This window comes from Corapipo altera, unplaced genomic scaffold (assembly GCF_003945725.1).
Source record: "Corapipo altera isolate COAL_440 unplaced genomic scaffold, ASM394572v1 1, whole genome shotgun sequence".
NCBI lineage: Eukaryota > Metazoa > Chordata > Aves > Passeriformes > Pipridae > Corapipo > Corapipo altera.
This window is the reverse complement of record NW_020884873.1, coordinates 27,913,646-27,937,052: the sequence shown is the minus strand read 5'-3', so window position 1 is coordinate 27,937,052 and position 23,407 is coordinate 27,913,646. Positions and strand designations below refer to the sequence as shown.

At 37.1% G+C, this 23,407-nt stretch overlaps 1 protein-coding gene across 1 annotated transcript in view; it reads left to right on the top strand.

The window, feature by feature from the left end:
* Positions 1-4,818: 4,818 nt before the first annotated feature.
* Positions 4,819-23,407, top strand: part of OTOGL (otogelin like) — an 89,208-nt gene continuing 70,619 nt past the window's right edge. Inside the window, exons 1-13 of the mRNA XM_027666674.1 lie at positions 4,819-4,938; positions 6,764-6,821; positions 8,490-8,588; positions 9,255-9,409; positions 12,075-12,196; positions 13,358-13,563; positions 16,297-16,427; positions 17,032-17,138; positions 19,389-19,495; positions 20,193-20,318; positions 21,028-21,136; positions 21,370-21,416; positions 22,797-22,942. Of these exons, the coding sequence (XP_027522475.1) occupies positions 4,861-4,938; positions 6,764-6,821; positions 8,490-8,588; positions 9,255-9,409; positions 12,075-12,196; positions 13,358-13,563; positions 16,297-16,427; positions 17,032-17,138; positions 19,389-19,495; positions 20,193-20,318; positions 21,028-21,136; positions 21,370-21,416; positions 22,797-22,942 (1,491 nt within the window). The 5' untranslated portion in view covers positions 4,819-4,860. The remainder of the gene's footprint in view (positions 4,939-6,763; positions 6,822-8,489; positions 8,589-9,254; positions 9,410-12,074; positions 12,197-13,357; positions 13,564-16,296; positions 16,428-17,031; positions 17,139-19,388; positions 19,496-20,192; positions 20,319-21,027; positions 21,137-21,369; positions 21,417-22,796; positions 22,943-23,407) is intronic.

The window sequence follows — 23,407 nt, the reverse complement described above, 5'->3', positions numbered from 1 at the left end:
CTAAACCAGGGCAAGCTTATGTCCATGGCACGGAGGGCAGTTATTTTTTCACCCACTGTTTATAATCTTGATAAACAGTGTGACCTATATATAAATTTAAGTCTTCTCAAATGTCATGTTGGAAAATTTGGAGAAAATTAATTTTGTCTGTAATATACAAATATATAAATACTGAAATGTTTAAATTTTATTTTTAAAGAGAAATCTGTAACTTAAAGATGTAACACTAGCATTTTTAAAGTGCAGACAAGTGTGTTCTGTCTTGTGCTTCTTTCCTTCCAAAAGAGATTATTTTCTAATGCCTTTTTTCTGTTCAGATTCTTCGGAATTGTCAATCTGTGAGGATTCTAATACTTGTGTAGATAATCTGTGTTGTTGCCTTGATACAATTTGATTCAATTTTTTTCATCTCTTTCTTATTATAGTCATCTGAGTTACAGTTCATTGTACTTGGCTGAATAATTCTTTTTCCTTAGCTGACATCCTTAATGCGCTTGGGACTGTGCTTTTTCCTACCCTGCCTTGGGCAGAGATGTCCAAACCTAATGAAACCTATTGTTCTAACTCTTAAAAAGTTCCTTTGCAGCTGATGAGGCTTGGCCTACTTTTTAAATATTAGAATTTAAGCAAATGTGAAATACTAACCAAATATTCACTCAACTCTGCTATAGAAAAATTGAAAAAAAGAGTCTGTTTTGGATAGTTTCTGTTAAACCAAAATAGTTCATTTCTATTAACATTATATTAATGGAAATATTTATTTGTGAAATTACATATGAAGCATGGTGGGAAATACAGTCTTGAGGAAGGGAGGAATCCCAGATAGGATTTCTCAGAGGAGCTTGGAACAGTTTTGAAACCAGACTTGAAAGTAAGATAATATGGAGGCTGGTAATGGAAATTTGAAGATCTAATGCTTGATTTCATCTCATCTTGAGAGCAACCTTCAGTGAAAGTATATTTCCTCTAAGTTCCCACATAAGAGTTAAAGAGTGACTATATCAATGAGTCAATTTGGCTTAGGAACTCACTTCTTTTGCTTCTGTTTGCAGTCTGGAGTGGTTTTGGACCACATGGAGCAGATACAACTAAGCTGGGAGATGCAGTCTGGCTGCACACAAGCAGCCGATCCGTGGGACCAGGCCATAGCCAGTTAAAAGTAAAAACAAAACAAAAAACCCTCTGGAAGCACAATTATTGGAATGTCAGCTTCTCAGATCCAACAGTTTGCAATAAGTATCCTTGTGCCACCAGTGGTCCCAGACTTGCACAAGTACTCTTGGCTGCCATGTGGATACAGGGTTTTGTCCTTGTCTGTGATTGGAGAGGCTGAGTGTTTTCATTTGCATTCTGTTCTTGTCCAGCTGGGGAGCAGGAAATAGAAAAGTCTAGAAAAATGATGGAGAATGTTTTACCTGAGAGAGGTCATCAACTTCTAAATTTTATTTGGGTCCAAACGCACCTCCAGAGGGCCTCACAAAGCACGTCCTACGAAGAGCAGAGGGCTGGGCAAAAGACAGGCTTTGCAAAATAAAATAAGCAGTAGCAATTTCAAGTAGCATTATATGTATCTTTAAAACTGTTCTTTTTAATGATTCTGTTTACAGTAAATCAGTATTTATTTTTAAAATTTAAAATTATAATAAAGCAGGTAAAAGTCTTTAATTTTAAAACATAATTTTTAATTTTGGTTAAATTATATTTTTATATTTTAATGAAAATTAGAAATGAAACCCATTGGTGTATTGAATTCTTTCTCCTTTTTGCTAATATAAAGTTTTAATAATGTTTTATTAAAAATTAAATATAATTATCCTCTGAGAAACCTTCTTTTATGATATAAGCAAACTATACACAGAAATACATCTAAAATATTCTTAAAAATCCAAGTGTATTATTTAATAGAAGTTCACCTCTCCCCTTTGAGGACAGATAAGAAAAGTTAATATGTTAATTTCTAAAACCATCTGGTTATACTTTATATGGTAGTATCATTTCAGGGTTTTGCAAAAATATTTTGCTTTACTAAGCAGTAAAGAGCAGCACTCATCTCAAGCCTCAAAGCACACAAAGGTGTGTGATGACTGAAAGATCTCTCAAACCACCATGACATGGCAACATTTGTGTGTCATTGTCTGCTATGTTATAAAGGGCCGATTCAATTCAACAGAGGAGTAATACTTGCAGGTCTGGTGCAAGTGTAACTAATACAGACTCTGCTGAGGAGTTACCATGCATTACTAATGAGGGACATGCAGCCAGGAAGTTGTATGCCACACTCACAAAGCTCCTGAAGCTGTATGTAGCTACCAAGTTTGATGTCTCCTTTTATTTTCCTTTTTTTGCATTACATTGTTTTAAATAATACATCCAATTAACTAATTTTTAAAGGATTTAAACACACTGTAGAAATACATTGTTCTAAGATGTCATGTAATCAAAACCATTAATTTGGATAAATTCCCTATTCCTAACTTATACTGAAATGAACATTGTAGGAAAGCTCAGTTTAATGATACCATGGAGTATATTCTTGCTTCATTCACTGCTGTCCTCTTTACAAGGTAAGAATTTTATTCCATTTCTTTTAACTTTTACAAAGATTTCTCTAAGTATTTTTCTATCATTATATTTTTTGACCTTGCTGGAATTTATAAATGCAACTTAAACAAATATATATCACCATTCTCTCTCACAGGTGTAGAAACTAAAATATAACTTTTTTTTTAAGATACATTTTTACATGTCTGAATTTGTTGCAAAACAATTACTTATGAACAAAATCTAAGTTTCTTATATTTCTTGCTATTTTTGTCAGATGAATAAGCATTTTCAATGGGATATGATTTTGTCTGAACAGACTGCACCTGCAGTTTAAAATTTTTAGACTGATAGGGTAAATAATTGCTCTTCTAGTTACAGAAATGATGTTATTTTCTATGTAGTGCAACTGGATCTTGCAGATAGTTTTCATGCAGCAATTATAAAGATTTCTAAGGCAATAAGAGAAATTGTTTTGTTGTTTCCTTGTTTTAAGCATGGACTAATTTAAAATTATTTACAATTGAATCTTACAAGTAACACTCAGAAAATTATTATAACCCTAGAAGTTTGATTCTGAAAAGCTCTGAGCACCTCTTGTATTTTATCTGTTTTGTTCTGAGCCTTTGAAGAGCTACAAACTCTTTTCCCTCTTTCATGAGAGCATGTACCAGAACTGAGACCATGAAAACTTGCAGATGAATAATGCTTGAGAGAATCAAGTCCTCAGGAAGGAAAGCATGTAATGCTACATTCCTTCAAAACAGAAAAAATTTGTGCAAAGATGCTCTGTAAAACTCAGGATCATTGAAAACCAAAATTCAGTAGTGTTGTTTTAAACTTCACATTGCTTGCCAAGGACAGAGTAATGCTGTAGGAAAAAAATGTTTAACTTGATGACTTTTTAATCTGCAGGATCTTATTGCAAGCTTTCTCCTTTGAGAAGAACTTTGAGGTAAGGTTTTGTTCCTTATTTGTTAAGTCCTACTAATAGAACAAGAATGAGTAAGTGTGACACAGTGCAAGTTAGAAAGTAAAATATAGCCTTGAATTCAAGATGTAAAATGTCATCTACATGTAGGTTGGATGTAGAACACACTTTCAGAATGTTTACAACTCTTTTCAAAGTATTTACATAATGGGCACGGGTCCTTCATTTGAAAAATGGAGTTCCTTATGAAAAATGATACTTCTATGGTCTTGAGAATGCTTAGAGGAATAATGGAATGAAACCAGCATGAGATCATGATTTCATGACTGGAAAAATACATTAAATGAGTATCCTTCTACAGTCTTAATTGCGTGATAAAATCGTAGCTGCTATTTGAAGCACAGAGAATTAAATGCTGTATAACCTTAAAATAAACATTTTCGATACAAATCTTCATGTAGAAGCTGAAATCCAAACAAAACCCAAACTAGGGAATGTTCCTGATCCCATTGAATTAAATGGGAACTATGCCATCCATTTCAATGGAAGCATCCAGTTGGACGTAGCTTCAAATGTCTAATGGCCTCTAATACATCTAGTGAACACACATGCACATCTTGGAGTATTGATAGAACTAAGCGTGTTTTATAGTTTGATGCCCTTGTTTTGAAACTTAATCACAAATTTAAGTTGGCTCCAGCTGGAGAGTCATCTCTTGCTATTACAATACAAGTACCATCAAGCAACACTCAGGGGAACTTACAGCCACTCACACATAGCATCAACTAAATATGAAGTGGCTTTACAGTTTTGTATCCTGTTGTGTAAGCCTCCTTTGCCTATTTACGTTTCCCCACAGGCTCCAGGTACCTCCCTGTCCAAGCAGAGATCAGAGTGCTGCCCAATTCAGTAAAATGAGACAATGACAAAAAAAAAAAAAGAAAAAAATAATCACCTTTTTAAATGTTAACCCAAGAAAGACCTCTTTGATAAAGTTATGGTAATCAGAGAGAAACACTTCTCTCAAGGGAGTTGCTTATTCAGGTTGCTCCAGGGACCTTTGATAATACAAGATCCTTTTTGTTTTCTTCCAGAAATGAGTTTAATGCAACTCGACAGAAAAGAGATCTTGTAACAGCCGAGGTAGGTTATACCTCCAAAAGTGGGAGGGAGGGAAAACCCTCCTCCCTTTTCTGCTCTGGACCTTTGCCATCCTTACAAATGAGTCTTTGTGGGCAGAAGGGCTGCGGTAACAGGAGGACAGTGAGGACAGGAGCAGCTAGTCCCCATCTGCCCAGCCCCGACTGACCCAGGGCCTCATGCCTTCATTCACTCTCAGCAGAGCACCTGGTCGGCAGCCTTCCCTGATGAGCTGACTGACGCACACCATGGGAAATAAACCCACCGTGTCTCTCTCTGTCTTTTGTGAGGGTGAACAGAATGTCCTGGAAAGCTGTTTGTGTTTGGTGAGAGGCACAATGGCGGCACCACTGGCAAGGCTCCCTCACGCACATGGTCAATGGTGGCTCCAGCGCAGCCCTGGTTCCTATTGCCCTGGCCCCCTGCTGCCTCAGTGTTGCAGCTCAGCAATGCTGCTCTGAAATTTAATAGTAAACAGAGAAATCTCATTCCCCCACTGGTACACACTTGGGTAATGGACCCCAGCCAAGGGTTATAACCCCGTTCGATGGGATAGGCAGGAAGCTGGAGACTGTCTCTCCTCAGGGTCTTTGCGAGGAGCCTGCTGCTGAACCAGGGCTAATTTACTCCAAGTCCCTTTGAGATCTATGTGCCCCTGACTGAGTCAGAAGGCAGTGGGCGTGAAATGCTGTGCTAAAATCAACCGAGCCTCTGAGACAAGCAGACTCGTGGTATCTTTGGAGGGGGCCTCAGCATGGAAGTGCTGTTGCACCAAGGACGCTTTACTGCCCCAAAATAACACAAAGGCCAAAAGCCACTTTCCTGAGGCAGGCAGTTTAGAGTAGCTATCATGGAAAATGAAAATGGGTCTTGTGCAGGGAGGGAAGGGACACCTTCCAGCTAGCAACGGGCCATGGGAACCAGGAATAGTTTTGGTAGGGGGGCCTTCCAGGTGATGATTTGATGAAATCTATTTCAAGTTGATTTTAGACAGATCATGCTACTTGGATGCATCCCACTAAGCATTTCCATTTGGAAAAAGGAAGTCTTTATGTCACTGTAAGAGGCATTAGTAAGACTTAACCTAACATGTCCCTTGCATGGCACCGTTGACTTTCAGATCCATCAGTTCAAATTCCAGAAGTGGAGAATGGCTGGTGTCAAGAGGGAAGAAAGAAATTAGCTTATAAGCAAAGATTAAAACAGTTTTTGTACTTAGTTGTGCAGCCGAAGGCTGGTGCTTATGTCTGTGGGGAGCGCAGAAGGGTCACTGTTTTTCTCACAGATTATCAAATAGGAAATAAGTAAAAAACAGAGGAAAGAGTAGCTATTTAAGCAAAAGATCCCAGATTTATAAAAGAAGGGATTTAAACTGGCCATGAATAAATGTAAATGGGAAATATGTAGCTACTCATCACTTCACCGTCCTAAACTTTTCAGTCACACTAGTTGGGGGCAAAAGCCCCAGATTACTTTCAACCTGGAATAGGATCAGTTCTTGGAAGGAACAATGTGACGTGACAAGCTGCAGTAGCAGGGTGCTTGGTCAGATTCAGGGCTTCCTCATAGTCTGATACTCCCTTGTTCCTAAACAGGAAGCAGCTCAGGCAGATCCACTTTCTCTTTTGTTTGGGATGAACCAAAATGCAATTCCGAAGGTCCTCAGGGAGGACATGAAATCCATTGCAGCTAGAGTGGCCACAGTGGGATGATCAGGGTGCAGCACAGAGCATGAGTCAAGGGAGAGGATGAAATAAGGGATGTCACATCTTCAAGCTCACCAGCTACGGGTATTTGACTGAAGTGAAAACGGCAGATTGTTCTCTGTCTCCTCACTTTTCCGTCTAAATGTAAATGCAAAACTTCCCAGGTGGAGCCCCAATGGTTCACTGGAACTGGAGGGCATGAGGGAAAGCAAGCAGTGATCTCACAGCACAGCTGTGTCCATTCCCATCCCCTCAAAACCTGTGCTTCTCTGCAGCCTGCCAATCCCTCCTGCAGCAGCCACGAGTCTACCTTGCTGGCTGAGATGCAAATTGCTGTTTTGTGTTAAAAGTCCCAACCCAATGTTTAGGTGCAAGGCCTCAGGCTCTTATCAGCTCATTTGTAAACCACAAACACCCTGATTTTGCTTTTATGTTTCTCTGACAGGTTCAAGCTGCGTCTTTGTTGCATCTTCATGGGACCCAGATGCAGAGTCCACCAGGAGGTGAGTGCTGTGCTCCTCACCTGTGGGAGGAGAGAGTCCTGAAAATACTGCCTTCCTACCAGTTTCCCTGTGTTACCATGGTCTGTGGAACCCTTCTTCCTTATGTCCCCTACAAAGCCCTGCCCTGTCTCATTTTCTCATGTTATCCATGTTAAATTAAGAAAAATTCCTATTAAAATTGTACTTTCAAAATAAGGCCTTACAACCAAATCTGAACAGCCAACTAAGCCAATACTTTGATATTGTTGGTTTGTTTTTTTTTTAAATTTAGGTCTGTTGCAATTTTTCTTTTCTGCCACTTTTTTTCTGGCCTTGGCAGAGGATGTAGGTATGTCAGAGAGACAAGTAACTGGTTGTGCAAAGGAACAGGGGTGCTCAGGCAATGAACACGCATCTGCTCCTGGAGAGTCTTAAGCATTGTACAGCCATGCAAAGGAGGCCCAGGTTACAGAAGTTATTTTAGAGTACAGTTCATTGTATTCAACTTGGGTTGGAATTTTGGTATCCTTCTTGGAAAATGCCTGGGCAGATCCTTTCTGTTGCATTTTTCTATGTAAAAGGATATATGCAATTTTGCAACTCACAATTCTAACAACAACAAAGAAGTTTTCCACGTTGGTGCTGTTCTAGAAGCAATATTTTCTACTTTGTCAGTATTTTCAGAGTATCTGTGTATATTTGGAAAGCAATTCTTTAATGGAAAAAATTCAAAACTAAGCATGCAAAGGAATTTTCACAATGAAGGATGATGTTCATAATAATTGGTAGCTTCTGTGTACCTTTAATGTAAAGGTCCCATTTTGTTCCCATTCAAGATCACTAGCAGCTTTACTTCCTGCTTTTTGCGATGCTTTTTTAATCTCCATCAGCAACACTGAAAGCTTTTGTATGTAGGGTTTTAATCCTACTCCAAGAAGGAAAACAGCTATCTGCAAAACCTGATGAAGTTTTACTTTGGGACTACTTTTCTTCTCCACTTTTGGGGAATTATGATTTAGACCCCCCTCAATGATTGATTAGTAAATGACAGGGAGGTCTTAGCTTTCAAACACACTATAAAACTCTTTAATGTAACTGCTTTTGGAAACAATTACTAATTATAAAACAAGCCATTCCCATGGAATCTAAAGTCTCTGACTCCAGTCACCTCTTAAGCAGAAAAAACCTTTTAACTGACTTTTTTTAGCATGTGGAAAAGATTGCTTATGACTGGTTTTGACTCTGTAAATTATATATTCTGGACTAATCATAAACTGAATGTACTCTTTGCTGTAATGCTTAGGAGGGAGGAGCTGAACATATGTATAAATTATGCTGAATTTAGTCAATTAGAATAATCTGTGTCCTGCATATTTTGAGATCAGCAGGACTGGGATTTGATTTCTTTACATGGGAACTTGACCTTTTGTTTGCTGGGAGGAGGCTGACCTTTTGCTCCTTTGTTAGTTTACAAGTCTCAAACCAAAAGAGAGAGAACCTTGTTTCTCTTTTAACCAAGGAACCCAAAGGATAAAATTAAGTAAATGTTAAAAAATGGAGATTGTTGTTTGTTAATTTTCTCAGCTAATATAGCTGCTTGTGATTTAACAATAAACAGATTTAATGGGGATCTTGCAGCCTGTTTGCAAAATACTGTATCTGCTAAAAGGCTGCTATGCCTGCTTACAGGTTCATGTCCTCAGGAGTGCCTTAATGGAGCAACCTGCACAGAGGCGGGTGATTGTGACTGTCAGTTATTTCAGGCTCAAGGAAACAGGTGCCAAATTGGTAAGTTTTGGGCCAAAGGGTTTAGTTTCAGCTTCAAGGGAGATGCAGGTTTTGAAAACAATACTGTTAGCAGCATATTTGTGATTCCTTTGTGGTAAGACTGTCATTCGACAAGTAGCTAGGAGTGTTAGGGATGTATGGAGAGCAGGAATACCTATATTTTAGCACTTGGGCTGTAACAATGCACAGATACCATAATAGACAGATCACTGTCTAGTGCATCCATAGCCAAACAGATTTTTTATAGTTAGCTGAACAACCAAAAAGCCACTGCCTTTTTTCTAACAGTGAGTTACTGCAAATAAAATTACCAACTATTTCAGTGCACTAGTTTCTGTAATTTGCTGTTTGTAGGGATCAGCAAGAATTGTCGTCCAGGACTGGGAGGATATCGAAATCCCTGGCCTCTATTTGTAATTAAAACGTCTCCGCTGAAGCAAATAAAAAACTTAATGATGGTTGCACATGGTTAAAACTACAGACTAAATATTAAGAAAAAGTACTGACTTCATTTAAAGTTGAAGAAATAAGTTTATCTTTTGTACTTGCTATGTATTTCCTTTTAAGCTCTTGTTTTCTTTCCGAGCTCCTACTTTCATAGATGCCTGTGACACCTGTCAATTTTTTATGACAGCGCTTGTTGTAAACTCACTGTGCTCTCTCCAGTACCCAACACTGGTAAGGACCGAGATGGGATTTGCAAGTCGTGGGGACAGTACCATTTTGAAACATTTGATGGCATCTACTACTACTTCCCAGGAAATTGCTCCTATATTTTTGCAAAAGATTGCAGTACTCCAGAACCCCAGTACACTGTTTGGGTAAGTATGTGAACATACACTAGAAATAAGTATGTAAGTTAATATAGAAGTAAATGAGTAAGTAAAATAAGTAGAGAGACAGCAAATGTACCAAACTGCTCATTGCTTACTTAGACATAAAATTATTTTCTGGAAATGTTTAAACATATGTACAGTAACTCAAAATACTGGTGAAATTATAATCAACAGAGTCAGGATATTAAAAATAGTATTTCTTACTCCTCCTGTCCTTAATGAGATTTTTGATCTCTCCCTTCTTGGAGATACCATGGATCACGAAGCAAACCTTGGAAACTTTAATAAACTGAAGCTATCAGATAATAAGTAAAACTGATTTGCTGAGTAAAGTGCAAACAGCTATCACTTGCCAGGCACCTGAGCATACTGGGCCCCAATTCACAGCCTCTGACAGGCTGTGAGGATCTGCCTTCCTGGCCGATGGGATTTGCTCTCCCATCCTGTCCCCTCTGGGGATTTGCATTCTAATTTTGGATTACCTCTAAGTCATGCCGAGAAGATTAACAGCTCGAAAGCCTTCATCTTGACCTATGTATGGAAGGCACTCTTTTTAGTAATTTCTTCCATTTGCTGGGTATCTGTGGTTAATGACTTTGGATCAGGGAGAGTTCAAACCTATACCCTGTTTGAAGAAAGATGCCCTGTTTGTCAGGCTGTTAGTTACTGTGGGGAGAGCATACAAGCTCATTATATTAGTTCATACACAACGGTTGGAATTTAGTGCTGACTGGGCAGGGAAAAGTGGACAAGAGGGATCCTAATTCTGAGCTTTGGTGGTACAGTGCTTGCAGGGATGAGTGCAGATCTACATGCTGACTTCTGCTCTGAGGACTTTTTTCATTTATAAACAGATGATCTCCTCTTCCCTCAGATAACAACACTTAGTGAAGATAAATCTACCATTAAAACTGCCATTTCTGTTTACTGGAGATATAGAGAGATACTGTTACACCTACCTTCCACAATATAATTTTAATTCTTTGTATTCTATATGCAACTGTGAACTGTTAGGAGTTTTCAAAAATTGCTGTAGTAAAGTCCAATATTATATTAAAATCTAGAATCAATATTTCAGTGAATTCCAGTTGCTCTGGAAAGAGAGAAGCTTCCATTCAATTGCTGGAACAAATGTCATGTTTTACTAAATTTGAAAATGTTTACTCAGCAAATTCATAAGTAATGTGAGACTGCAGTCTCTACAGACGGGGAAATGGAGACCCAAAAACCTTGCCAAATCCTCACATTGAGGTCCTTTTGGCTTTAATAATCCACCTCTCAAGAGGGGAAAAAAACCACAAAAATTTTTTTGATTTTCCTTGATTGTGTTTCTGTCTTAGGCTGGGTTTACAGAGAAGCCATCTGTCAGTACTAGTAACGTTTATGTTGTCTTTAATTATGATTATTTTTATACCTGTAAAAACACTTAATGCTTTTCCAGGTTTGGTTTATTTCACTCAAAGAAACAGTAATTGGTTCTTACTTCCAGGATTAAGTGTCAGTTAAGGAAGATTAATTCAAGTATGTGTTAGCGCTGTATGTGATGCACAGATATTTTCTACAAAAGGTATTTTTACAGCCTCCATTGCTACATTGGTAAAATGTTCCCAATTACGAATTTATTTAGCTTCACAGTACTGTCAAGTAAACTGGTAATGCAATTCCCATCCTTCTCAAAGAATGGTGACACACACAGTAACATAAGTCATATTTGAGTTATCTAAACTCTGTCTACATTTTAATTTAGGTAATGATAGGCATCTAAGATTCAAAACACATTCCCCTGTCTCTTCGGTGGTGTCTAAAATAAACTCACAGGCTTTTGAAGCACTATAGTACATCCCACAGGTTCGGGAGGCTCAACCCCACAGAGATTAATGAAAGCTAATGGAAGAAGTTTTGCTCGAGCAAAACCACACTGTTTTCAAGTCCTGAGAGTGCTGTATTCAAGATAGAGAAGCTGATATATGACTCGAACCAATCCCCGTGCTCACTATGCTGTATATGTATAATGGGGAGAAGCACACTTCAGAAAAGTCTACCTTTCTCCATTAGCGGGGCTGGAAAGCCAGTGTAAAATGGATTTTAACAGATCCATGTAAATTAGATACCTGCAGTAATCTGTGGGAGCACTCCAAAATCTCAAAATATCCTGAGTGATTCAGGAGGGCATGTTGTAGTTCAGTTGGTACGAGTCTCAGCTGGCAGGGAGAGTGCTGGTATTATGCTGAAGTTTTGTACTGGTTTGTAGTCCTGTCTTGTAGACCAGACCTCTAGAAACAGAGCAAGAGGGGTGTTTGCAAATAAGGAACTCCTACTTTGGCAGCTATAAGCTAGCTCACTACAGTGTCCCTGAAGTTCATTAGCGTAAAATACCTATTTCATCCAGTATTTTAATCACTGTCATATGATGCTTTGCGCTAATAAATGGTTGCTGTATTTCTCAGTAGTATTGGCTAGCATGAACTCCTGGTTTTGCATATCTTTGTAATTGTGACTTTTTAATATTCTAGGTATTTAGAATATTAAAGCTCTTTCAGTAACTGGAGCATAGAAATGTAAAACATCATACGTGAATTTATGAAAAATGCTGTGAAATTATTGAGAACAAACAGTTATTCTTATTGTGTGCATATTTTTCCCATCTAAGGTTCATAACAGTCCCCACTGTTATGGTTCTGTATATACTTGTCAGAGGTCCATCAGCTTGTTTTTTTCAAACCAGGAAGAAATAATTATTTCAGGCCATGAAGTAAGAAAAAATGGAATCAGGTAAGTGTTCTAATGGTGGGGTTTAGTATTTTATTGCAAAAAGATGATGTGGAGTTAGAGAAATTGATGCTTTTTACACCATCCAGATAAAATAATTCGATCTATGTCTGTATTGATCCTTTGCTGTTCTATGTCGGGGCTGACAGAGCTCTAGTGTGAGCAGATGTAACTGTACTGATGTAATACCTGAGAGAGAATAGAACACACTCCACGCATTAACCCTGTGTTCAGCTTCTCAGGTGTAACCTAACAATTATTCATTACTACTTTGTACAGGTAAAGTCTGTATCAGGTAGCCCTAGCTAATCCTTGGTGCATCCTGATACCATTTTGAATAAGACAGTCATTGTTCATTCTTGGTAGCTATGGCTAGTACAAGACATGATCTTCTTCCAGATGAGTCTGAATTGGTTAAAACAAAGATTCTAAGCCCCTTTGAGACCCAAACTTCACAAAACTTCTCTGAGGTACATCAACCCCCAAAATTTACCTTTTTTTTTCTTTTTTTTTTTTTTAATAAGTAAAAAGATGAGCTCAAGACTATCAGAAGTTTATTTTACTAGTTGATAAATTACAGAGAATTCAGAGAGTTAAGGTGTTTTTGTGGATATTAGTGACTGAAACTGATAGCTACAGTGATACTGTTCAACCCAACACAAACAACTTTGGAAGACTAGCATTAGATCTGTGCTTATTATTGTCCAGTGATCTTTGATCAAGGGAGGAAGAGATACAACTTTTTTGTCAATAGTATTTTCTGTACTGTAAGTTTCTCCATTTGCATATGTCTAACCCAGTGATGACCTGGTGCCCAGAAGGTCATAACATCAAACAGCTCCTTGCCCAATGCAGCATACTCGTGAAGTCAAGTATTCCTCAGTGTGCTGAACTGGGTTTTGAAAGTGAAGATTCACTATTCTTTCAGGCTTATAATTGGTACAACTAATAGGTGTATACAACAGAAAAGCATTCATTTTTGATGGCTGATATAGAGAAGTAAACAGAAGAAAAGATAATAAAAAACATGATGAATTGAATGGAGTGACTGCATACACCAGGGAAAAAGGGTTTAGTGAGTTAGGTGGTGATATTTTATGTGGTATTTTTCTAGCAAGAACCTCATCTCATCTGAGATCTTTGAAGCAGACAATTTTTTTCCAGGTTAATGTTGCCTCAGACAGTTGGAAATGCTTTTCTTGAGAGACTGGCTGACTATATTCTGGTGAAGACTACCTTTGGTTTTTCTCTTGCTTGGGATGGAAACTCTGGTATTTATATTAAGCTGACAGAAGATCATAAGAGAAAACCTTGTGGCCTTTGTGGAAATTTTAATGGCAATAAATATGATGACCTGATACTGCAAAATAGTAAGTAAATAGCTTACCGTTAACTTGTGTGAACAACTTCTATGTTAACTTTAAATATAATGCTGTTTAAATATAATGGTGTAAAAAGGCAGAGTCCTCTTTCAGTTATTTCTGTAAAATAGTGTATCTGCTCTACTTTTGCTTCTCCTTATCATTCAAAATTCAAATGGAAAAGGTTCTAGTTCAAAAAATGATCTATATGTGCATTTAAGTGTTTTCTTGCTCAACAAAGCACTTGGGCTATGTTTATCTTAACTGATGAAAGTGCCTTCAAATAATAAATAAATAAACAAATGTTTGTGGTTTTATCTGTGTTTAAAGATGAAGGGAAAAGCACCATCTCAAGTCATTCTCTTATATCAGCATCATAAAAATACTAGTTGAAATCTGTAAATTTCTGAACTGTTGCCAGGGAGTTCCTTGTATCTCCTTGTTGGTATGGTGTCCTATGGTCCTCCAACTATGCTGTAGAATGAGGAGCTGCCCAATGCTGTGTCTGAGGCAGAGATGAGTTAAACTCGTATTCTGCAGTCCATGTAGGGAATACTCCATAGGGACTTTTTTCCTACTTGCAACTAATATGAGAAAAAAGAAAAAGAACAAGTTTGAGAATATGACTAATATTTTTCTCAGTCTCTTATAAAAACAAGATAAGACTATTTTACTCTTACCATTAACTGCAAGGAGAACCTAGTCCCAAGGCTCTCCCTGTTCTTAAGTCTCAAATGTTGTCTCATTAACTTTTTTCACCATTTTTTATGGTTGATAGTGGAGCTTTTTAACTTTCTTAGTGAAGGAAGACTCAGTGTACATATCTTTGCATAATCTTTAAAAATCTGCCCAGTATAAATTTCTCATACTTCTGCAATGAGAGCAATAAGTTTTGTGCAATAACTTCTGCACACCAGACTATGGTATGTTTAATAACCAGTTTAAACTGGTGATGTTTAATAATAGAGAAAAATGGTATTTGGTGGAATTAATGAATTCACATGATCTCTAAAAAATAGTAATTTCAGGACCTTTAAATATATTATCTCTTGTAAAAGACTTGCAGTTCTTACCTTACTTCATTTTCGGAGCTACATCTCTCTGCCATCATCATTCCTTCTTGCTTTTTTCTTTATCAGAAATTATAGCAGTATTGTAGCGTACAATTGAGAGCCACATGAATCATGTTAACCTTGAGCCAGTTGAATCACATGGTGCCTTGTCTCTGCAAATACAAAGCATGAAGTCCTGAGATCTTCAAAACAATACATTGCTAATTCAAATTACTTCCAAGCTGCAACATTTTTCTAAGAGTTTCCAAATCTTATCAATCATTTGATGTGATGATTTATCTCTTCCAGCTAAACTACTTCCCCCAGTAGTATAAAGGAATCTCTTACATCTATCCTAAGTCTTCCAGAGTCCAAATGCTCTTTATATATAATGCTCAAATAAATAAATTGCTGAGAGGCACATAATGCTCCATTTCAAAGCACAGTTTAAAAACAAACTCCTTTTCTGTTTCCTTATCTTAATTTTTAATGCCATCTTTGTATTGCAAGACTGTATCTGTGTACAGAATTGTTTCAAGGACCATGATTTTATTTTGTGGTATTTCTTGAAGACTTAGAAGTTTTTTTCAAGCCATGTTAAAATGTAAATAAAATAATTTTAATATGTTTGTAGAAGCAGAGCCATGTCAATAGATTTACCTCTAGATCAAACTCCAGCTTTTTATGTTTGGGAAGGGTTTTCTGCGTAAAGAACTACTCTGACAGAGAGGGAGAAATATTTTAAGGCTCTCTGACTCTTAAGTAAAACAGCTGGTTAGGATCTTATCTTTATTTATTTGTGGAGATCTAAGTATACATATCCGATTAGTATGTTTTGTGGTTTTCCACACTGCAGTGTCCAACTTTGTACTTCTTGTGCTAGAAGTACAACTAGTAGTACAGCTCTGTGAAAAAAACCCTCTAGCTGATTTCATTTCATTATCCTATCTCCTAACCATTCATAGACATAGATAACCATAGCATAGGTACTAATTATTATAAGGTTCTTCAAGGTAGAGGCAATATACCCTTTTTAACATAATAAAGAATGTAGAGAAAATGCAATATTTAACTCTTGCTGCAAATATATGGGAAATTTGGGTCTATTTCTTTGCTGCCAACCTTCTTGTATGTCCATGTATCTTAACCTGTTGCCATGACTTCTAGTCATGTTTATTAGTTCTACCAAGCTTATGCTGTGAGGAGGGCTGGGTGTGTTGTGGTATGTTTGTTGTAGGGCTATAGCACTAACTGACCTCTGTGAAACATGATGAAAGCCTTAAATGTTTCAAAGAAATGTATTTTTTCTTAAGTATTCAATGCATTACACTTGTATATTTCTTATACAAGTTATACAAGTTTTATTTGTTATACAAATATACTTGTACATTTGTTTTATAATAAATATACAATTTCTATATTTGTTATAAAATTATCAGTAATGGCACCTACAGAAACCCAAACCAACACCTTGTCATGTGTTTTTTAATGTTTTTATTTAAATATATTATAAAATGTAATCTGAAATAAAAAAAGAAAAATAACATTTTTCTTCACCATTCATACTCTGAAAACATTTGTAATTGAGATTATGAATACATTGAAAAATGATAAGAAATTTCAAAGACATCTTTTGTATTTTTGTCGGCAACTTCTTTTTCATTGTTGTTCTCCCAATGTTTTCATGCAGTAGGTGATTATACAGAAGACATTGCTGAATTTGCAAATAGTTGGGCTGTGCAATCCTCAGCTGATGTAGCTTGTGTACCTACTGCCTCAGATTTTTTCAGTCCTTGCTCAGCTAATGGAGAATCCACTGAGGTAAATTAATCATGCTTTATACATATATACACACATATATATATTCTTAATATTTGCTGCCTACTCATGGTACAAGAATCTAGCAATGTACACCAGGTTGAAAAAAGTCTTAAATGCATTGAGGCTTTGAGAAAGGAAAGACACAGGTCAGGGCTGTTGGTAGGGAGTTCTTCATATATTTAGCTTAAAAGTACAAAGGCTCAGATAGGATGTGCCAAGTGGCACCAGTCTGCTGGCAGAGCTCTTCATTACTACATTAAACTTGGGTTCAGTTTCCAGTCCTGGCATCTTACACCTCATTATTTGGGGAATTGTGAAATACTGCAGAAATAGCATGATCAGCTCCTGCACTGACACAAAGTGCTTCTTTTTCTCATTTCGCACTCTTTCATCCCAGATAGTTCAGGAACAGCATGCCTAGGCAGAGAGGGCAAATTTTAAGAAGAGTAATAAAAGAGATAAAATAATAAATTGAGACTGCAAGATTCTCGAAGTTTAATGGGGATATAAGGGATCCTATATTAGGGAAACAAGGCTAAAGAGAATGATGCCTGTTCAGAAAATATTGGCTAACTGTCATTTACTGATTCTTCTTAATGCACAGGACATATTCCTCAAATGCCAAATATTCCTACAGTTTCCTTTTCTCAGCTGTCATGAAAGTATAGATCCGTATTCTTATATTGCAAGCTGTATGAATGATCTTTGCAGGTAAGGCTGGAGTTCTTGTGTATTTAATTTTGACATGTGAAATGAATGCTCATGCTTTTGTGTGAGACCAGAATGGAACAACGCTGAGGTCAGTTAAGAAGAACTAAGTTCAAAATGAAAGAGATGGGCTTTCTCAGGGGGTGATTTAGTGTGGAAACAAAGGGCACAGAACCAACCCGCCAAGGGATATTTTGATTGCTAAGGGCTTACAGGTATTCAAGGAAATACTAGACAAATAAATGGAAGATAAATCCATGGAGAATAACTAATGACAAAAGATGAACTGCTAATCACAAAAAACCTGAAACCTGTATCTGAAGGGCCCAAACCAAAAATACATGATGATGCTACTGAGAAATAACAATAATACTGGAGGAGCTGGACCTGATGCAGTTGAACTCTTTTTTATGAGTAATCACTATGGTTCAAACAAGTAGAATTTTAAAAAAATGGTTTTACATATGTAAATTCAGAGTTGTCAAAAGAAATTCAACTCTCATTTGCTTTGGTGGGAGTCACACCCCCTCAGCTGCTGGCATTGTATGCAACCTGTTATTTTTCCCTTAGCTCTCCAGAATTCTGATTAGGTTTTGTCATTCAAGTTAAATTTGTAGTCCAGTAATTGAATAGATAACTGAGCAGTGTACCACTTCCTTTGTAGTAAGGTTTTCAAATTAAGAAGTAATTGTCATAAATAGCATGATTTTTACGAGATACTATTATGACCCTCTCAGAGTATTATCAATTTAATCAAAAACACACAGAAAGGATCTCAAGTTGAAACATAAAGATGTCTCAGTATAATCCATTACAACTTGTTAGTTCATTTTTGATGGATTCTGAGGTACCATAGAGTTAAGATGGAAGACTTTGTGTTTGTTGGCAAATATCCAAAGTGTCCTTCCTAATGTTTATGATCTGTACATTGATTTCATTTGGAGAAGAGTTGAGTTCCCTCTATATGGTCTCTTTGTAACTCAGGAGTTTACTGTGGCTCTTGAAGAATAATGAAAAGCAAATTTTCAAATTTCAAATAGGATATTGAATCAGTATGGTGATGTTAAGAGGGATTGGATTTTTTGTGAAAATGCTGCTGTGTGTTGATGTCAACTGTGTGGATGTTAAAAACCTTGAAGTTTCTGTGTCTCATTAATTTAGGCTTATTTTGTTTGTAAAAGAGGCCTCTCTTCTTGTGGCTTAGTCAGTTTATGAAGTTTTTTGTGGGGCCATAGTATATGCCAAGTATTCTTTCTACTAAGACCCATTTAATTGGATTAGATAAGGAGAGCTGGAGAGACTGATTACTGTAACAAAGAGTATAGTGCTGTTTGATTTGATAACAGATGTGTTGAAAGCAGAATACAAACACAATATAACATATTTGTAAGACCATTAATTTTGGAAGCATGATCTTGTATGCTGAAAGGCAAACTCAGTTGATCTGTCTCAATCATGCTTATAACAGAAATGTCATGTTATGACATTGGCATCGAATCCCCCACAGTAAGTGATGTGAGTTGTTGGACTTTCACAGTAACAAAAGGTTGGTGATATTTCACTGTATTGGACTTACATTTGAATATATTCTGAACTTATCTAAACATTAATGAATGTCTCTTTATCTGATCCTGGTAAAAGTGCACTGTAAGCTTCTTCTGTACAGACTAAGGCAGAGATATTGACTTTGCCCAAGGTTGTGTTGTAAATACCTGAGCCTGTCCACAGTATTCAGTGGATAATGCTTCTGGTTCTGAGCACTTCAGCACAAGGTCAGGAGTCCACCAGCAGGGTTCTTCTCACCTAAGTTAACGATCTTACAAGCAATTGGAAATTTGAAGTTCTTGAATCAGAATGTCTTTTGTCAGTGTAGGTCAGAGTTTCTACATCATGCAAGAGGGACAGAGCCTGACTTGGGGATCTTGAGACTGTTGAGTTGTCCATTGTCTTCAAGAAGAGGTCCTGTTTCTCTTTCATCATAAACAGCATTTTTATTTTTATTTTTTGTTTCTTTAATAGATTAGTGTTTTTGCTCATTGTGGTAATATTAAAATGAAACAACTTTTTGTGAGATCGAATGATAAAAACACAACAGTGTATTCAGTACAGCTCGTTCCTTTTTATATTTTCACTGTGTGCCATTATGACTAAGTGGTGTCAGCTATGTATGAAATATCCTGTGCAATGTCCCATGGCAGAAATTTGTAGATGGGATTTGAGTTCCATGATTACTCTGTTATTTTATCATTTCAGAGTGGATGATGATGAAACATACTGCAGGGCAGTGACAGAGTACGCTAGAGCATGCTCTCACGCTGGGTCCCCGGTGCGGGACTGGAGGGATGACTTTCCTGCTTGTAGTAAGACTCTATATGACTTTTGAGATATCACATGTATTAATTTAAAATAATTCCATCTTGCCAACATTTGTCACTACAGGACTCAGATCTGATACTGAAGCTGATCACCAGTTTCACTATTGCTGGCAAACAATGAAGTCAATGACTTGCTAGAAGAATATTTTAATTCCATTGTGATATGATTTAGATCCATACAAAATTCTTGTTTGTCCAGATTACTAGAAACGTCATGTGTGCTGATAATATTCTAGGACAAAGAACAAACATCTGTGGAGATCTGTTATTGCTCCTTGTCCCAGAAGACCTTTCAGTCTCTACTGGCGCTATAACAGAATTAACTTAGTTAATCCAGCTCCTTCTAGTTATCACCACCACCCATCAACTGCAGCTCAGTTATGCAACTCATGCACAGGGCTTTGAACTAGCTGAGATATGAGCACATATTCCTCTGTCACAGAAATTATAACTTATTTTGGAGGGGTGGTATAAGAATTTGGTAAAGAAAGGCTTAAATACTGTTGAGAGGTTCACCATAGATCATCAGTTAAAACCCCTCCAAAACATCCATTGTACTTTATCTGATTAACTACCTATACCAGAAGCACTGCACAACTGTTTCTTTGACAGAGGGGGATTTTCCAGCATGGAAAGAAAAAATTGCACTAATGTTCAATATACCATGGGGTTTTTTTTCTAGCTGAGAAGTGTGAAGACAGCTTTGTTCACCGTGACTGTATCAGTTGTTGTCCACCAACCTGCACATTTGAAAAAGATTGTCTTGGCAGCAACTTGCACTGTTTAGATGGCTGTTACTGTCCAGATGGTAAATACTGTCAATGTTACATGAAAAAATACGTGTAAAGCTAGTACCCAACATCATAATAAAGTCCGAATAGACCGTGCTTAAAATTGAATCCTGAAAATATGAATATTGTAAATTCTACCCTAGCTGTTATTATTGTCACTGTAATTCTTCCTTTTATTGCATGCTAAACATTTCTCTAGAATACATAGGTATGTCAACTTGCAATACCAGTTACAATCTGGAGCCGTTACTAATGCTTCCTACAATAAGATGTTGCATAGATTTAGTCCACTTTATTTGAATTATTCCAAAATCTATAGAAATTTTACTTGAACAGAATTTGTCTTGCTCTGTACAAGACATCAAACTTTCTGAGATCTGTACTCAAAAAAAATTATTGACTAGACTATGAACAGTCCTATTTAGAAGGACTAAAGATAATGAGATTTTAGAATCTTTTCATTTTTGAGTCTGTACAGTTTTACATGCTTAAAGCAGACATTTTTCATAAAGCAACGATTCACAGTGACAACTGCTTTTTAGAGAACTTCACTCTGAGCTCATCACTCTGAGCTCTCTGCACTGGCTGGGCGACTGTTTTTGCTGCTTCTTGTCTAAGGCTGGTGAGATCACCTTCTGGCAGATTTAAATGTCAGTGGGGGAAGAGCAGTGATCTGGAGTTTGTTAGTTTGTTTATTATCTCATTTATTCACTTCTCTCCCAATAGGTCTCATTATGGAAAATGGAACATGTATCTCTTTGTCGAATTGTCCTTGTACTTATCATGGAACTGCTTTCCCTGTAGGCTCAAAAATTGAACAAGAATGTAGCAACTGGTATGTGAAAGCCTTTGTGCTTCATCTCCCTGTGACTGCTGTCCATAGTTTAACATCATAGTCACATTTACATTTTAAATAATAGTATCTTGTTTTACAGTCTGAGCCCTGTATATCACTAAAATAAGCAGGCTATTCTACGGAAAGTGGGAATTCAAGGCGTATTAACTCAAACTACTTCTTTTGCTAAAGATCAGAACACTGAAATTCTGTTTTGTGATTTTTCTTTTTAGTATTTGTGTTGGTGGCGTTTGGAACTGCACTGATCATGATTGCCCAGGTATTTGTATTTCATTATTCTTTTCTCTCCTCACAACAAAAAGGATAAACTTTTCAGAAGACAACAGAACCAAATGTGATCCAAGGTTTGGGCTGCTACTTTAAGAAGGAAGATTAAGCAGATGGATATTGAGAGTAGCAGTGGGCCGACTGGAGGGAAGCCTGACCATACTTATCCTACGTTTTCCCACTTGCAGCCTTACCTCAATGTGCTACATCCACTTCTTGTTTTCTATCTCCTGTTTATGCTCAATGTTCTTTGTCACAGGTGGTATATTTCTACTGCATGTGCAGTACCTAGGCCAGGTATAAGGGTCTCCTCACTTCTAGGTGCAACGTTAATGCAAGTAATAAGAAAACTATCATTCTGATGCTCAGTGTGCTGCATTTTCTCTCTTGTAACAGCAGTTTATGTTTGGATAATGATCCCTATCTTTAAAGATAGCATGTCTCTCTAATGAGTTACACAGAGGAACATGCAGCAGTCACATAGTGAAACCCCCTTGACAGTTCTGCATCTTATTATACTATGAACTGTGTGAAAGAGATATTTTCTTTACAAATTAAGGATCCTTCTCTGTATGAGGTAGTAAGACTTAACAATTGCTAAACAAGGCTTGGCAATATAGATCTGTAGTGTAAAACAGTTGACATTGAGAACCGCTTCATATGCCTTGTGTGTGTTGTGTGTGCATGTGTGGGGGGTTAATTATGACTGCTCTAGCCTGGTACTGAATTGATGTTAGTAGCAGGAGCAGGTTAAATGTGCTCCCACAGAGCACCTCCTGCAGTAGCTGCAGCCAAAGTAAATCTAGTTCATGTGCTTTGATGCTTCCCTGTGGCATAAATAAGAGTGCAGTAAGGGGGGTTGAGCTGGAGACTTGCTTCAGCAGTGCATTCCTGATTTGGGCTGGAAAAAAAAAAAAGATGTCCCCTTATGACAGACACCTGCAACTTCTTCCTACCTGTGGTAACAAGCAGTGCCATAGTACCTAGAAGGATGGAGAACGAAGCTTGTCCTCTTTCACACTCAGTCGTGGAAAAAGATGCTGAGAGGAAGATTCTAGGATATTTCTGAATTGTAATAAAGGGAAAAATCTCTTGTATTTTAGAGAAATTGTAACTCAAAGGCATCTCACCTAGTTAGAACCAAAAGATGCTGCACATTGGAGTGTGCAGTATGAGATGGTATCTGATGGAAATAGGTGTCTCTAGCATACTTGTTTTTAAATGCCGTTATAGCTAGACAGATTAAAGTTAGCCTGGATTATATTCTTAGAAGTAAGGAGAAAGTTTCTTTTTTATCTCTCTTACATAATTTAAAGAATAATGATACATTCTTATGCAAGTGAACATTCTTGTTTATTCTTTCTCTTTCAAGCTGAGTGCTCCATCACAGGTAGCTCTCATTTCACAACATTTGATGGTCGTCATTTTACCTTTCTTGGGATTTGCCAGTACATTTTGGTAAAAGGCAGTGGGAAAAGCAAATTCACAATCACTTTACAGAAAGCACCTTGTGGACAGGTAAGCCACATTTTTCTTGAAATGTTGAAACAAATGGATCCATCCATATTTCAGGTAATTTTGTGTAAGTTCTACTGTAAACTGCTGGTTATGTTTAATAGCAAATATAAACTGAAACAATGTAACAGCTTTTTTATTTTAGTAGTGTTTGTATTGCTACAAGTTGTATTTCCCTTTGTAAAATCAACTGCATCTTTAGAGGGTTAAAGTCTAAAGAGTTATTAATTTACGCACATTAAAAAACTATAAACATCTTCAGTTATGGTACCAACAAAGTCTTAGGCTTTGGAAAAGCTTCTGCTGGCAGCACTGAGCAGGTTTAATACACTACTAGTTAGGCAAGAGATTTTTTTTTTTGGTAGCTTTAGATTTTTGTTTGGTACATTATAACATATTTAATTTGTTGAAACAATTCCTTTTAGAAAACTATCAATGAGATAAGCCACCACATGTATTTGTTTGAAA